General features: G+C 43.5%; 1 protein-coding gene across 6 annotated transcripts in view; it reads right to left on the reverse strand.

Annotated features, from left to right (window-relative positions):
- The window catches only part of LOC126531798 (uncharacterized), a 208,146-nt gene that overhangs the window by 64,746 nt on the left and 125,423 nt on the right, over window positions 1–17,977 (reverse strand). For all 6 annotated transcript variants that reach the window (XM_055071482.1, XM_055071481.1, XM_055071480.1 and 3 more), the window contains exons 3-9: window positions 15,845–15,964; window positions 12,772–12,870; window positions 8,220–8,393; window positions 7,552–7,639; window positions 6,648–6,756; window positions 6,205–6,269; window positions 2,754–2,881 (exon numbers count right to left, since the gene is read on the reverse strand). In XM_055071482.1, the coding sequence (XP_054927457.1) occupies window positions 2,754–2,881; window positions 6,205–6,269; window positions 6,648–6,756; window positions 7,552–7,639; window positions 8,220–8,393; window positions 12,772–12,870; window positions 15,845–15,964 (783 nt within the window). The remainder of the gene's footprint in view (window positions 1–2,753; window positions 2,882–6,204; window positions 6,270–6,647; window positions 6,757–7,551; window positions 7,640–8,219; window positions 8,394–12,771; window positions 12,871–15,844; window positions 15,965–17,977) is intronic.

Here is a 17,977-nt window from a genome sequence, read left to right on the forward strand (position 1 = left end):
TTGCGCTTCTGCTCATCCCGTGAAACGGCATGGTCTAGTGGCCAGGCCCTGTCCCCTCGCTTGTGTTTACCCGAATACTAGACTCGCGAAGTTGTGGAAGTAATCCTCCGGTGTATAGTAGCGGCCGCAAACGCGCAAATCCTGGCACCAATCGGATACCAAACACTGGTATGCACTGCAGAAACTCCGCTCGTGTGCTGCTTTGCAGAGGGACACGATGTCGCAGCTTGACGTATTGCCAGTGGCTACGCTTGCCGCCCACAACGCAACAAACGCAATTCATGGTGCTCACGAAAAGACAGACCCACACTGACCGCGAAGCTCTCGTCAAGACGGAGCACGTTGTAACACAAGCAGACGACACTTGCTGTGTGCTGGAAGTGCTTAAGTGTACTGAGAAATTGTTCTTGTGCATTCTCTTTCTGTTACTTTCTTCTTGTAGAAACAAATTAACTAACATTCCAACTATTACGAACAACATTTGTTCACCATTAAGTTGGAAAATTATTGATGACACGCCCTGGGCAGCCAATCGGATTGCTCGCCCTACTGACATCATTAGGGAAATTGACATCAAATGGGTAGGGGCGGCTGAATATTCAGCCGAGCAGTGTGCTGCGATCGGGAGTGATGTACAATTTTAAAACCGTATAATAAACTACCCACTTTACCCGGAGCGCTAAGATGCATCAATTAATCATCAGAAGGACCTACTCTAACGACTCAGCACGTTGGTACAAAATCGTCAAGATCGCTTCAGGGTCCCTTTAACTTTCATTCCTTTTTAAATTATAAACGTGCTGAAAGTGAACATGTTGCTCTCCTTACTAACCCCCTCCCCCTTTCTTTTTTCTTTCTATCTTTATGCAAATATTAGTTTAACGAATATACCAAGCTACCTTCATGCGCATAATTACATGTGTGCATGACTTGTACTTACCAATAGAATTAAATGTCGATTAACCCCAAAAAACAGTATGCATGGCGATAACGCGAAAGAAAGAAGTTATCAAATATGATTACAGCATTAAAGGCACTAGGCTTCGAAACATGAATGAACAAAAATATTTAGGTGTCATGATTGCTTCAAACCTCAGATGGGATGCGCACATGTCTTATATTACTTCAGTTGCTCTGCGCAAGCTGTTTTATCTTCGCAGATGCCTCCGGCTGGCCCCTCAATCTACCAAGCTTTTAGCCTATACTACCTATGTTAGACCGCTATTAGAATACGCTAACACAGCATGGTTTCCTTATACAGTCACTAACATTAAAAAACTAGAAAATATACAGAGGAAGGCTGCAAGATTAATCTGCAACAAATATAAGCGCACTGATTCTCCCACAAATATGTTAACCAGTTCTGGCCTTCAAACACTGGCGATTAGAGCAAAACAAGCGCGCCTGAAATTTCTTTTTTAGCTACTTCACAACAATTATAACATTGACACATCACTGTACATCCGTCCATCAGAATCCCGCGTCAACCGGCACAAACATTCACACACACTGAAAGAGTACTCTTACTACAATGACACTTTCAAGCACTTTTTTTCCACTTGCTGTCAAGGAATGGAATTGTTTAGATCCCTCAGTTACTAATGTCAATTCATTACTGGACTTTGCCTCAAAAATAGAAAATATTATCTGTTAATGCAGCAACGCCCTCAGCCCCAGAGGCATTTCACAGTCATTGGAAGCGAATGAGTTTCCGAGTGCTCACAACAGAGTGCTTTCAGGTTTGCTGTTATCTGCCTGTGTACCACTCCATTTCATGTATAACTTCTGTTATCTTTTGCTGTTGTTTACTTTGTGTCATGTTAGGTTAAAAATGTGTGCTTTGTATATTATTTCTATTATAAATGTGTATAAGTTATAGGCTTTATATATGTTGTTCAAAGGATTTCAACTCTGCATAAATTCCTAATTATCATTAAGGAAATTTATTGTGTATACCTTTAGCTCTTATACCTTTGTGATGACTGTCACTGCATTGGATTCCCGTTTCTGTTTTGCCATGTGGTGTTGGTGTATTATTATATCTGCAAGTACAATCTTTACGCCCACCTGCTATGGTCTCGGAAAGAGACTGAAAATAAAGAAATAAATAAATAAAAAGCAAATACTTCAACGGGAATGAGTGCTTCAGTAGCGCCCTATATATGGTGTTCCTAGGTTTTAAAATGTTTAAGAGACGAATCTCGACACACGAACAACACCCTTTCATACTTGCAGCAGATTTTTTTTTATGTTGATGGTGGAGGCGAAATGCCCAGTGACGTAGCTAGGGGAGGGGGGCATGCAGAATGGGCACGTTTTCCCTGAACAAAAGATACCTGTGCCACTGTCCAGTGTCATTCTAATTAAGGTAGTACAGTGCCCAGCGATCAATTGTAGAGAATCTAGAGCTGAAGTGTCGGGCAGCAATTTCGAAATAAATCTGCATGAACGGCTTTAAGCATGGTGCCGTGCTGCTAACATTAATAAAGGCGCCAAGGAATCAAGCAGCAGATTCGTGCTTTTTGATGTAGGATGTGTGTGCTTGCATATGCCTTCAGTGTTTCCCCGCCGCTTATCTTTTCATTTATTTATGCATTTGCTTCAGTGCGGCGTATTCCACCGTAAAGTCACTCACGTTCATACGGTTGCCTTTGTTTCATACCAGCTATACGGAGCCAGAAGAATTGCTGCAGGCAATCATGGGGCCTCCTCCGTTATATAGCATGAATGTGTAAATTGAAGGCGTGCCTTACCTCTACTGTCAGGGAGCCGGACACATTGTCATACTCCAAGGGCCTCGACTGCAACGTGATGATCTGACGTTGACTGGGCACTCTTCTAAGTTCCGAAATGCTAACAATTCCAAGACCAAGGAAGTTGTCTAGAAAGAAGCATGCAGCAACACGTGCCTTCGTCACACACACACACAAAAAAAAGCCTCTGAACCACCAGAAAAAATCAAAGCTGCAAAGTCCATTTGTACGCATAGCAACAAAGCAGCTAGCTGTTTCCCAAACCATGGTTAAAGAAAAAGGGGTGGGGGGGATCTTTATACAGGTGTCCAACTTCACGTGCCTAGGTAAAAGGCAGGTTTTTACTTTGAGTATATTCGTAAGAGTCGTATTGCTTGGTTTAATTATTTTTCGACATGCTTCAAAGCACATTGAAGTAAGTATTAAAGGAGTAATTTTGGGGTAACTGAGACGTTAGATGTCATGTCATAGCTTGTCACATACTGCAATATCTAAATATTCTTAGCTAAAAGATATGTCCTCTGAAGTTCTTTCTGTCAACTAGTCATTCCTAACACCATCTTCTTCGGAACTTGACGCCGAAAGACCCATTGTGTAGCCCAAATATGATGGCTCTCTTTGGCAAGCAGTGACGAACAGGAAGAAGTAATCAAAAAAGAAATTTAAATCTCATATTTATGCACAAGCTAAATAGCGTGTATATATATATATATATATATATATATATATATATATATATATATATATATATATATTCACAGCTGCAATTCATGCGCAAAAAGACCAAGTCATAATAGAAATTGAAGCACTGGGCCTTTGAGCTCAGTGAAATTTGTTTTAATCTAATACAGAATCCGACCACCGACATAACGATCACACAGCCCCTCCCTTCCTGCCTCTTTTGCTGTCTGCGATGCGGTGCACTTGTGAGATTCGTTCATTTCGTAACTTCTCTCGGTCATTCTCTAGCCGATCTGGCAAGAAGCAATATAAATTAGGAAACAGGAGAAAAGAAGAAAATACTTTCGCAGACGCATGAAAAAGCGGATGTTGCTTTCCTGACACCTTAGTGACCTGAGGAAAATAGTGGTAGGCGACCTTAATCTTTGACTTAGGTGTCTCTTAGTGGGACTCGCACCTCGGCGTTGGTGTTCCTTAGGTTAACTTTAGGCTAACACAACACACAAACCGAACTCGAGGGCAAATGTTTTCCATTAATTAGCCGGTGAAATATTATGCCACCTTCTTGTGTGTGATGTCATTAGTTCGCTTTCTACTTCAGAGTTTCCAGGAATTTCGCCAAAGTCGTGCTCACGTGGCGAGTCTCTAAAGTCTATGACTATGTGCTTTGATGTGCGATGAGTGATTTTTAATTAATTCTACTTATTCCAGACAGTTCAGTAATTCAACTTGTAACTATACTTACGCTGTGATATCATGTATATAATGGAACCCATGAATTTGTACTGTACTCTTTCTATATTTTTCTGATTTATTTTGAATTTTGTTCTCAGTTGTCCCAGTGATTTCTAATTCTAATTATTCCAGACACTTCAGTAGCTCAACTTGTAACTAAACTTATCCTCTGATATCATGTCTATAATGAAACCCATGAATTTTGTACTGTACTATTATTTTTTCTATTTTTTTTTCTTATTTATTTTCAATTTCCTCCCCTGTCGTCCCAGGAGGTGAACCACAAGTGCTGCACAAGAAACAAGAGTGTCACTCGATGCTCGTGCCACTAATAACTTTAATGCACAGTGGTGATGGCAACGCTGACATGAAAAGACTGGTTGTTTGAAGAATGTCCACTGTGAGAGAACGGAGAAACAAGCGCATATCAACGAATGTTGCTGCTCGGCTTCCATCTCAGCCGTGAGGACGGGAAACGTCAGCAAACCGAGTCAGCCGCGGACAATGAATACCAAAGGAAACGAGTTCGTATGATTTTCAGCATACTTTAAACGGTACACTGACACGCATTTCCATTAAGCACGTGGCGCATGTGTTTTCAAGTACTGCCTTTCCACATATGTTGAAGTGAAAGAGCAGTCGTCATCGCCATGCCGTGCCGAATAAAGTCCAAGTGTGCGATGAGCGGCCCGCGCACCGTATGTTAGCAGTCACTTGATGCGCTGCGGTCCGACGCGAGGGCAAGCCGAGAAGGATGAAGGCTTGATGCGCGCAGTCTTTCCGCGTACCCGGCGTTGAAGGTCACGTGATCGAGCCCACGCTGCCCCACGGCCGGGCTTGAGGAGGAGAGCGCGCATACGTTGGTTGCGCGCCGCGCGCGTTGGAGGCCCACGGCTGCGGCTGCTAGGGCGAAGAGAGCAAGGGCGCGCTGAGATGGGCGGTAGATTCGTGCGCGCCTAGGTCTGGAGATCGCGAAAACAGAGTTTTGGAGACGGACACAGATAAAATGTTGAAGCGAGCGGCAGCACGACATGCTCATTTTGGGACAGGTACATGTGTTTCCTGCTGCCGGCGCTCTGTATCACGCCAGCGTTGTTACAGCAAGTGCTCGCGCTGACAGAGTGAGATGTGTTCATGTTTTTCTGCGCACGTATGAAATCATGCCTGTTGAGTCCCTAAGCGAATATTTACTGCAATTTATACGGTCTGAACGACTACGAACCTTACGTCGTGAAATTGTTTAATACGTCACTGTCGTTGTGAACGTCTCGCTTTTGCGGCGAAACATACCTTTCTTTTACAGGATACGAGGGCCATATTGAAAGCAGATGGGAAAATGCTGCGAGACAATGACAAACAATTAAGGCATAGGTGCAATGACTGAGGGATGTTTACAAGCTGCAACTTTTGGAGTTCAGCACTGCATTGCTGGTTTTACATAAGCGCGTTCCAGAAGAAAAACATTGACAGGTATTACGTTTGCAAGGCGTTCATCTGAAAAGTGGTCCAAAACAAATATGGATTCCAGACTGCACGCATTAGAGATCATAAGCTGCGACGACACCAAAGCTGTGCCCTGAAGCGTGCTGGAAAAATAGGATGCAGTCATTGTGTTATGAGAAGCTCATAATATGCCGTCGGACTTCTGACACGTAGACAGCGGCTTGCGCCATGGATGTAAAATCAGGGTTCTGGACATTAAAAGCGGCAATCTGTGAAACATGTCTTTAGCTCTGTGGATTAAAATTTGAACAGCCGATTCATTGCGGAGCCCGTCTGCGGCACTTTTCCGAGAATTGAGCGCAAGAAATAGTAAATGGTAATGAAAAGTTACTTTAATCCATGATACTTATGTTATTACCTACCTTGCTCCATTTACAGAGATGCGCTGTTGTGAGCAAGGAAACCCAAAATTAACACCCAAAACTTAACCTCCAGGACAAAGTTCTATGATGGAAAGTCTTAAGCCACGATTTCGATTTGCGGAAAGCACGAAAGGAAAAGCAAGAGTGAAAGTTCCGTGCCTGCTACGTACCTCCTTGAGGCCTGCTCTTGTCGTATATCTCGAACAGTATTTCGGAGGAATTCTGGTCGAGGGTGCTGAAAGAAAGAGTCCAATCAGTGACTGCTTGCTTCTAAGGACGGAACTTCAACGAGAATTTTGGCTTCTGTCTTACGAGAAGAATCTAAATGCCTTTAATATAGCTTTTTTTTTAAGTCAGCCTTATTTTCTTTTTTTTTTCGTTCTATCGCTGCATCATGGCGTCTTTAGCGTTATTTTTATACCTTTTCTAACCCTCCTCCTCTCGCTCTTGTGTTTTTCCTCTATAGTGAAAACAGACATGCGCGGCTTCCCTTCAGGAAAGACCGTTGCGGCCTGTTTGCCCCAGCCTACACACTCGGGTCATGGTGCGGCACTGAGACAGCTACGCAAAAGGCAGCGCAAGCGTTCCCAGGATTAAAGAGCAGAGAACTCACAAGAGGAAATGCTCGTCCCAGAAAGGACTCGTCGTCTCCTTGGCAACGGTAGTCGTGCAGCGATGCGGGGGCTCGTCGAGCTCCACCACGCAGTACACTTCCTTGCAGCCTGTGCACAGAGGTTCGATTAGATTATAGGGTTTTACATGCCAAAGCCACTTTCTGATTATGAGGCACGCCGTAGTGGAGGACTCCGGAAATATTGACCACCTAGGGTTCTTTAACGTGCACCTAAGTGTAAGCACACGGGTGTCTTCGCATTTCGCCCCCATCGAAATGCGGGCGCCGTGGCCGGGATTCGATCTCGCGACCTCGTGCTCAGCAGCCTAACACCATCGCCACTGAGCAACCACGGCGGGTGTTCACAGAGGTTTGCCTTCCCTTACCTTTTACTTCGCTGGCGGTCGAACAACCCGATCGTTATGGCCATGCTTTATTATATGTTTTATATATTATATGCTTTATTATTTAATTTTACCTCGCATACTTCTGCGGCTTACGATTTCGAATAATTCCCTCTGTCGTGACAAACGCGAAATGTTTTTTTGCCGTGTCAACTGGCACATTTTATCAGGTGCTTCGCCGCGCCTTGCTCACTAGTGTGCGGTGCTCTGAATTATCGATAATGAAGTTGAAATTCTTACCAGTAATCCTTGTTTTCTTTTCCCCTATGCCTTAGGCATAACGACAAGAACTTACCATGTAACACGAAACACGAACATACAAATTCATGTAGCAAATCGTCTAGAAGCAAATATTTTATCAGATGACAAAGCAGAGTACTAATAATCCCTAGAACGTGGCGCAGAATGGCCCGAGTAGCCTTTGCGCCGTTAAACCCGAACCAACAAACAATAATCACTAGAAAGTAACACTAATAATATATAAGCAACGTAACACGTACCTTTGTTTCCGCCTAAGTTGGAAGCCTTTATGACCTTCACAAGGAGTCGGTGATCGTGCTTGACTTTGTGGGACGGCGCTGAAGCATCCTGCAAGCACAAAAATCGAACGCTATGCGAGGAAAATTAAAGCACTGACGCAGCTATAAAACGAGCTTGTCTCAACGGTCTGCCAGTTAGCCATGCACAGTACATTGAATGGACCAATGAAAATAGTAGCCAACTCAAGTAGATAAGCTAGACTGCATTTCTGGAATATACCCAATGCACACCGTGAGTGGTGTGCATTGGTGTGCTTGGTGTGCTTGGTAAACCAGAAGAGAGTGGCCATGTCGCCTTGACCAGCTCTGTCTCATGCCATACATGTCACGCATTTCAAAAGTGTCTCCTTGTGGCTACACAAGTGTTTATAAATGAAGAAATATTACATCCCGTTCTAAAATAAACGGGGGTTCGCCCTGGTGAGTTCTTGTTACATTTAATGCATAAAAACGGCCCGAACAAAACGGCCGAGAAAGAAAAATAGAGAACGAAAACTGCCCATAGGTGAATAAATAGAGCAAAATAAAATTTGAATTGTGCAGGTGTCCCGCTGCCCTGCTGTCCACTGAGGGCACGCGCAGGGATAAATGACGTCAAAGGGAAATAGAGAAAAAAGGATCACACTCACCACCTGACTAAGTTGCGTGCTCTGTATTATCTCGGAGACAGGTGCCCGGTGTTTGAAGCTAGGGAAATCCTTCTGTCCCGAGCAACTGATGTCGGCCACGGTGTAAGACAGCGCGTCCACCACCGCCTCCAGCACAACGTCGTCCAGGGCGCGCTGGTCCACCGAGTGCGGCTTCTGCGGGCAACAAAGACATCGATGCGGCCAGCGAGCCTCCGAAGTGCTTAGGGATCACGAATTGACCGCAATGACACTGTGTTGTATTAACCAGCGCCAGTGTACGCATTTAAGCCTTGCCATTCACAAGGAATAATCACTGCGCATGTCGAATATACTGTCACGTGGTATATATAAGCGAGGGGCGCAGGCCTGTAGGTAGACAGACAGGGGTAAAAACGACCAACTTGGAAGTAAACTTTTTTCTTTTTTTTTGTATCGGACGAACTTGCTTGTGCCCTTAGACCAATTAGCACAACTCAGCAGCGGTGAAAAACAAGCGTGGTCAGCGATGGTCGGAGGTCATCGAATGAACTGCTGCGCTTAAAATGCTGTTCACTGTCTATAGAATCCATCGCCGTACACTCTAAACATAATATGACAATTAGTTTATGTGTAATTATATGTTTCTGTTGGTCTAAGTGGTAATACCTAGTGAGGCCATGTGGATTCGAATATTTCTATAAAAACGTGCTGTGCATGCCCTGCTCAGTACTTTGCATATGTTACCGTCGTGGTGGTATTGTGCCGGTCATTGTGACTCAATATGATCGTATCGTCTTTTGTTGGAATAATGTTTTTTCTAAACACATTACCATGCGATAACCGCACAAGGTAAGAACATGCTAAAGAAGTCGGTTCTCGCACGTCGGTTTTATCTGGTACAAGCAAGAAGTTGCGTTCCTCTCTCTTTTTACAAAATGTTTATTCCTCCTCTTTCTACGAGTGGATACAATAGTCGAGATTCATGATCCCTCTTATATCGCGAGTGCATGTAGTCTGATGTTTAATCAGGTAAATCGTACGCTATAATACAAACCATTGCAAAAGGCAATAAAGCATTTTTTTTTTACATTTTCACCTACGTGCTTGCAGGTATGTCTGTTTTCACATGAATGTTTTTGCGCGTTCGTCTGGCTTCTCACAAGCAACACAAGTAGGCAATGACTTCCACGTGAGCATTTTGCCTCAGCGTGTTTTGGTTTGTTTGAGTCGTTACGCTGATTCCCATATTTCATGACGAACAAGCTTGCCGATGTGAAGCACAAATTCAATTTAATGAACCAAAAGAAACATTTCTCAAGTACGTGCAGCTAACGTTTTTAGTCCCGTGCAGCAAGCATCGTCTTACGTATTCCGGAAGCCGTGCTGAAATTATATGCATTAGAAGAAAAAACGAAAACCGATATCTCCGTTTGGCAAAGCTTTCTGGTGCGAAAATCAGCCTTTTGCATGAACAAAAGAAAAAGCGAGCGCATCAGCGAAACACGATTTCTTATTTCTCTACCGGCTGAGTTTAAGCGACTGAATGCCCAACTACTACGTTTGTGTAAATTGGTTACGTTTGCGTAATGTTCTGGGCACGTGCGCTGTGAAGGACGGACATCTTTTACGTCCTATGATGGAAGCTATATTAATGGAAAGAACTAGAATTGAATAAAAGAAACGAAATGTTACGCGAAACGAGGTCGACGTGTTCTTTTTGCATACTTGTTTGTTTCGTGTTTGTGTCTGGTTCTGCAGTTTGCAGTGATGCACCCTAGTTATATAGAGTGCACAAACTAAGATTGAAATACTCTTAAACTGAATAAGAGCGGCGGGTAACTCCATTTATTACACCCGGATAAACACCGAAGGCGCCCACGCCAACAAGAACAAAAATTATACATCACAAGCATAAAAAGGATTTGTCCCGCGGAAGATACACGCGAAATAACAGTTGCGTATTTTAACCTATTCTGCGACTAGACACAAAAAAAAAAAGCAGTGAAAGCTGCTGGCCGGCACTGCAGGTAAAATGCAATGAAATCATGACGACAGTCGTGGCATGTCGTCAGGAATTAGTTTGTGATTCGAACTTATTAATATGCGTGAAGAAATGTTAATCAGCTTAGATCGCGAACGCTATCTAAGAGGCTTATCAACAAGTCTCCTCAAGCAGATAATTTGGGACCGCGATTTTCGAGCATCTCGACTCGAAAGCAATTAAGGAAATAAAACGGAAGCGGCGCGGCAGATTTCATTACAAAAACACAAAGAAAATAAAAAGCTAACTAAATATGCTGAAACACAGCCCCTGCCGCGACGAACACAAAAGTATAATTGTATTTTTTCTAGAAAAAAATAAATAAAAAGCGAACGAAGTCATTTATGGCGCATCAAACAAAATAGAGTACATGGTTCTAGGTTAAGCGCTATGCCCAGTCAAATTATCATGGGTTTGATCCTCAGAATAATCGCAATGTATACGCCATCTGCTGCACTCCCAAGAAATGAAGCCCTTGATCCGAGCAAAACACTGCGCTCATACGCCGCTGCAAGCGAAAACAAATGCTAAAAATTACGCAAGGAAGCTCGCAGCACTGAAAGAATGTTATAAATATGCAAAGCGACGCCAAACTTGTCGTTTTTTTCTCAGCTTCGTAGCTCGCGGTAGTATAGTCCGGCGAAACTTGGAGATGTTCAGCATGAAAACCAGGTGCTTAGAAAAGTTTACCCAGCGATAAGGAATTTTGGATTAGGGCAGCCGGAGCAAAGGAAATTTCGTTATACGCATCGTCTGCACGGATTTCATTGAGCCAGCGATTTTTTTTTTTTTTGAGTAGCCTCTCGAAGGACTCCTTCGCGCGAGCTACTTCGCGAAGCATGCAGCTGCGTTGTATGCGCTTAGGCACACGAGCATTGCGCAAAGCGCGGACATAGACGAGTAGCAGATTTTTGTAATTTTCCAAGATATCTTGCAGCGCTTAAGTTAGAATTTGTGTGGTATGGTGAGGAGAGTAATTTACGGAACTCCTCATACAAAGAGATATAGTGATCAACTCCTCGTAGTGATCGGCCCACCACTATACAGCATGTTCACGTTAAGTCTGCTGACTTCTTCTGGTGGTGTCACACATGTAGTTGCTACATGTGTGACTACTAGCACGTGTATAAGCTTTGTGCAGGTTACACCGGCGGCCACATGGGGTACGTATCCGACGCATTTCGATTGGTGGCGCTGCTTGGCGTTGCTGCATTCATTAAGAGCCTCGGTTTTATCCCAACCGATGCGCGCACATTCATATAAGCAATGTTTACTCTAACCGGTAGCCATACGGTGCTCGTTTCGACTAAGATTCAAGATCAGTTATGGTACTGTTGTGGATATATATGCAGTGCGTCGGGCGACGACACACAGAAAATAAATTGTTTATATAGGCTCCCGGTTAAACGAAGCTACAGGACGAAAGTCCACACAGCATACTAAGTACGCATGTATATATTCAGTCAACAAAATGAGTAAATACAAAAGGGAGCCTCATCGGTGGTGAGCCAGCGCAGAAGCACATAAGCCAATAAGGATAACCAGCTAGGGACATGGTAGAAGACGTGCTGTGATGAAGACTTCGTGACTACGCATCCTATTTCACACGCGCTGCTGCAAGCTTCGAAAGCCCTGCACGGTATTAGCGACACAAAGCGTATCTCTCTGGAAGTCTGCGTTAATGAGCAAACTATTTTAGATTCCTCGGCCATTTCGCCGTGGACTGAGGGAGCGAGAGCGGACAGTTGATGATCCGCCTTTCTTTCTTTCTTTCTTTCTTTCTTTCTTTCTTTCTTTCTTTCTTTCTTTCTTTCTTTCTTTCTTTCTTTCTTTTTCTGTCTCTCTTTGCATTTATTGGTGTGCGAGCTGGATCAAAAAAGAAATAAGGTGGGCCAAATATCTCAGAAGGTAACACTCCCGTTACCGCAGCGCTTCTGTTACGGCAGAAGTATATTAAAAAAAGAAGACTATCTCAGTTTCATACGTTAAAAATTACGGCGTCGGTGATTTTTTGTTTGTGATTATTTTAACAGACTGTGGAGGTCGCATCCAATTAGTAGGTGGACAAATGTTGCCCCAATGAATGAGGACTACAAGTGCGCTCGTTTGACCTGTAAACTAGACAGAACGTACTCCTTCGATTGTTTAGTATATTCGTATGTGCAATGCTAATTTCGTTTTATATTTTGCACCGTTGTTCTGCTGTCTGTCAACTATGGTGGTCAGTGGACGGTTACAAGCCCATTTCCGAGGCTTTTTATAACGTCATTGTCTTCCAATGTTGAAAATAAAACTGAATTGAGTTAAATTGAATTGATGACACACTGTTCCGTTTGCAGCATGTGCGTATACCTCAAGTGAACTCTCCGTTGCGACGTTGTTATCTTTATTAGTTTCATTGCCAAATTTATTTATTTATTTATTTATTTACTTATTTACTTATTTATTTATTTATTTAAGACATAGAGAAGTGTGGTATAGCCGAGGTACTTTCTACCTTAATCTCAGAACAGAACAGAAACAGGCACTTACGTTTTCAGCAACCGAGGACTGCAGCGAAACCTTGACGTCAGGTCGCTGAACGAAGCGGACGACAAAGAGCTGCTCCGTGCTAATGCAGCATATCCTCAACTGCGAAATATAAACGCAGAATAGAGACGTAAAAACCCGGTTACATTTGCTTTGCTTGTTTTGTTTCTTTTTTCCATCCGCCACGAGCTTGGTTCATAACAGGTGCGCGTCTTCTAATTGACACTCCAGAAAACAGATTGAAGGCATCGTAATTTTTGGTTAGGCCACAATAGACAGCTTTAGTTGGGCGTCCGCAACAGCTTTGCGTATATGCAGGAAACCCGTGGAGGTGACAGTGCGCATGCGCAGTACGCAGGAGCACGCGTGGCCTCTTGCATGCGCCCGCAGCTTTTCAAAAGCTGCGGGCGCAGCTTTTGAAAAGTGCACGAGAGCGCATCTTCCGATATGGCTCTTGCTGAAGATATGACCGCGGCTTGTAGTTTGACTTCATGGCGGCTGATATTGGCTACCCAGAAGGTGGCACATGGCAGCGCTGAGTAGCACAATTAGTGCCAATTCCTGCGCGTGCAAGTCAGCAATCCCCTTCGAACAACCTCGCGAGCTGCGTACGTCGGTGGTTGCGGATGCCCAGCCAAAACAGTCTAAGACCACAACGTAACGTAGACACTGAACAACAAAGGTACCTCCTGGAAAATGTCTCGACTTCTAGCTTAGACCGCAGATCGATGACAGGCCATAGAAGATACGACTAAAGACCAGTAATCATTCATTTGGCAAATTCATTTTGGATAATTACCCAATTAAACATAACGGCCATAATTTCCCAGTTTTCTCAATTTCGTGGCACTTTGTGTAGCGGTTAAGGCTTTCAAACACAGAGGACACGTGTTTTAATCTCGTTATGTAACTCGTGTTTGAATCACATACCCTTTTCCTTTTTCTTTCTTTTTTCCTTTCGGATTTCATGTGTTCGCCGACATTTATATACCGGGTGTCCCAGTTAGCATCAAAAAAAGAAACCAAGAGCTCTAGAGAACTCGCACCATACCGAAATCGTACCGAAATCGTAGAAATCGGCGCACTTGGAACTGCAATTTTGCGCACTCATCTTGTTCCACCGATAGGCGCGCTCGGACCATATGTTCCTTTTGTTCCCTTTAGCAATAGAGACAAGCCATGCGCAGGCTATGCCCATCTAATGCGTTTTGGCGGATTTGTACGGCCAGCACGTGCTGCTGTCGATTACGTAACTCATTTTTGCTTGACGTGTCAGTGAGTAGATTATAACGGGACATCTCAACGGTACCACGCCAGACCTGCATAAGGCTAAAATGATCCTGGCTCCGGCGGCAGCGCACGGCGACGAGAGGAAGGCAGCCAAGCTATTCCGGATGTGGCATTGTGGAGGATGCCCTAATGCGTCAACAATACAAGTCCTTTGCGAGACGGGTAGCTTCATAAGAAAGCGACACACGACTGTGACGGTAGTTCAAGAAGCGGAAACAGATGTTTTGGCATTCCTTGCGTCTAACCCTCGCGGTAGTGTGCGCGACGCCAGTGCGGAGGCCGGAACCTTAAGGTCATCAGTGAGGAGGATTTTAAAAGAAGGGTCATATGCACCCGTCGGCCAGCAGCATGCATTGGCGTCGTCATACGACGAGAGCTGACTTTGTTCACCGAACGCACGCTTGAGAGCAGCACGATAGCACTGCGCAACCGCTCCGTCACGTGGCTTTTTTTTTTTCATATTTCGCGGATTTTCTGTGCAACCCGGAAAAAAGGACTACGTGAGACGTATCGTACAAGAAATAACTCGATCAGTGGTTTCTGAAGGTGCTCTACAAATCTTCGTATCATACTTCGGGTCCTCAGCTAATAACTAGAAAGTAGGGTAATTAAGCTTAATTGTTGAATTATGGGGAAAATAAAAAATTACGTGAGTTACTATATGCCAGTGCGAATAGAATGCGATCGGTTCAAATCGCTTCCGACGCGCCTTTCATTTTTTTTAAACCTTGGCTCAAGTTGCGTGGGACACCCTGTATACAGGGTGTGTCAGCGAGCACTTTCGAAAATCTTTAAATGTTGCCTGTGGAAGATATCATAATTCTAGTTCATGAGCTGGTTTACTCGAAGCGGCGGACAATGCTTGCACGAAAAATTTAGATGCAAAATCGACTAATTATTAAAAATTCACTAATTAAATTTCTAACTAATTACATTATGGCCCATATCGCAATTTACAAATCACAGCCGTGGAGCTTGCAATTCGGTTCCACTTAGAACGAATTTTCATGATGACACCAGTTTCGACATATAAATACCCAAACTTTGCGGAGAAATGGATTGGCGTTCCAGCTAATTTGTTAGAAAAACGTCGTTTCAGCACTGAAGCACACAAGTAACTGGAACACCAATGCATTTCTCCGCAAAGTTCGGGAATCTACATATCGAAACTTGTCGTCCTGAGAATTCGTTCCAAGTGGATCCGCCTTGCGAAGTCCACTGCGAGAATTTGTAAATTGCAATATAGGTCATAAGATAATTAGATAAATGTTAATTAATAACTCTTGTTAATTAGTCATTTTTTTTGTACAAGCAGTGTCCGCCGTTTCGAGTAGACCGGCTCATAAACTAGAATTGAGCTATCTGTCACAGGCAACCTATAAAATTTTTGAAAGTGTTCGCTGAAACACCCTGTATGTACGCGTGCCCCCAGTATCATGCCGTGTTACGAGGTCCCTAGGCGCTCATAAACAATCTCAAGGGCCAAAACAAGACCTTACACTTTCGAGAAAATAAATTCATTTAATGAGTGCACAAAGTTCGAAAAATTCGGCACTTTTAGCTAACGCGGTAGCTCTAGCTTCCACAGCGCGTTATTGCTACAGGCATAGCCTGCGCCTGAGCGAAAGTGGGGACGTCGAACCGCGGAACTCAGTTCCTTTAGAAGTCCTTCCCAGCTTGTCGGGGTAAGGCGGTGGAAGCTCGCTTAGCAGTTTGAGCACGTTCGTCTTGGCCCGACAAGCGGCTCCCTGGAGGCAGCCAGCCCACGGGAACACGCGAGACTTGCCTTTCCGTTAAGGTTTTCAACGAGGAGGTTGTACCGGTGGACAGTCCTTTCCGGGTCGTCGGTCTTCTTGACTTTGATCACCAAAATCAGTCGCTCGCAGGTGATTCCGGTCGTGATTGTCTGGAACAAGAAAGGAAACAACACAGAGATCCAATATCGCGTAGACGCGGAAATTGCTACAACAGGAATAGCCCTAGCAGCGTATGCCAGGAAGTCACTGCGAAGTCACTTTCTATGAACTTACCAAACAAGTATCTGTTCACGCGCTTAGGAAAGAAAATGTCTAATGCCTATTAAAGTGTAATGTCTCTAGTAAACTCAGCAGCAAATGAACCGCGATAAATGTCAACCGGAATGCAGTTGCGGGCAATTCAGTAAAAACGAGGATGCGACATTCTCTAAAGTTGAGTTTCATCTACGAGGTGCATGTATTAAATATATATATACCTTTGCCATCATGAAAATATCAGTATTTAGCGGTAGATCAAATATCGGTTCAGTAAAAGGTGATACGCCTTGTGAACTGGCCGGTTATAATTCGCGAAGTGCAATATGTGCCGTAACGTAATTAGCTAAAGCTCAAGCAATAAAATTTTGTTAATTCAATATCGCATTTCGATTTCTCGTGCAAGTAATTCCTGCCTTTTCGAGTAATTCAGCTCAATGACTAAAATTGTGCTATATGCCACAATAAATTTTCAATAATTTTCCCAGTCATTGCAATAAACAAAAAGAAAGACCCTGTATATATATAACGATGGCTAATCTATGCGCTTTAAAGCTTGCATATACTTTGCGTGATACTACATATACTGCTCAAGTATACGCATACTGTATGCGTAGCAGGAACCTGCGAATGAGCTTAAATAATACGATGATATAACAGCTTATAATCTCCATATTTCGGCAATGTTCTACTGCTCACGAAGCTTCATTAAAAAGGTTAAAACAACGTTGATCAGCAGGTAATCGCACATTTATTAGTACGTTCGCGTTTCGGTAATGGCTCGCCTTTCTTTTCTCTTCGACATGCCAGACAAGGCGCAAAAAAGGAGCTGTGACCTAACGAAATAAACTTACGAAGCATAGGCATATTTTTCTGACTCACGAACGAAAGGTAGGAAGTTATATTTTTCTTTTGCTCTTTTCTTTATCACTGCGAGGTCCTTCCGATCAAACAGTGCCGAGTACTTCAGTGTACTATCATCCCGCGCACATCCCGAATTTTATACATAGAAATAATAGGGTCTTAGAATAATAGGGTCTTAGAAGACCCTATTAGCGGCAAAATAGCGCCGCTGTAAGTCGATGCTTTCCCCCGATAGTACCATGCTTACTATAAGAGTCTTCGCCAAGCCGCTGACTTCGTAACACACGCCTAATGAGCGCCCTTACGATGATAACTTCACTTGTCGATACGCTAGAACCGCGCTTCGGTTCCTCCAATTTCCCTCCCGTGTATTTATTCTTCGCACTCGGCCTCCTTGTTTTGAAATTTGCCGATTCGGTTGTCTCTCGTGTCAAAACAACAACACATATATGCCGTTTCTAATCTGTCTGCAGGCCTTATATCTTCATGAAAAATAATTAAGTAGCAACCGGCTCCCCTCCTCCACCCCTACCCTCCCCGCTTACAGTTACATTAGTTCAAAAATGTAAAATAAATTTCGAACACGAATCAAGTTTGATATTTGTCAATTTCTGAGAATGTTCAATTACTTCCGAGTATTTCAGCTTATCCATTGTACAATTTTAACACCACATTTTTTACACCACATAACGTATCTTAGCAAGTATGTGTTTCTTACACTGTATTTTTTTATATGTAGGGTGTAGGGTAGCAAACCGGAGAGTGATATCTGGTTAACCTCCCTGCCTTTCCTCTTCATCTCTCTCTCTCTCTTTGTATATGTATTCAAATATGTATTCTAATTATCGTATATTATGATCTTTCAGTGTACTCTCCCCCCTTATACAATGCATCTACGGGTCTGTAAGGTATACTTAAATAAAAAAATATATATACGATGAATACTGAATCGAATTCTGGGGTTTTACGCGCCAAAACCCGATTCGATTATGAGGCACGCCGTAGACCGGATTAATTTTGACCACCAGGGGATCTCTAAGGAG

The sequence above is a fragment of the Dermacentor andersoni genome, chromosome 5, assembly GCF_023375885.2.
Source record: "Dermacentor andersoni chromosome 5, qqDerAnde1_hic_scaffold, whole genome shotgun sequence".
NCBI lineage: Eukaryota > Metazoa > Arthropoda > Arachnida > Ixodida > Ixodidae > Dermacentor > Dermacentor andersoni.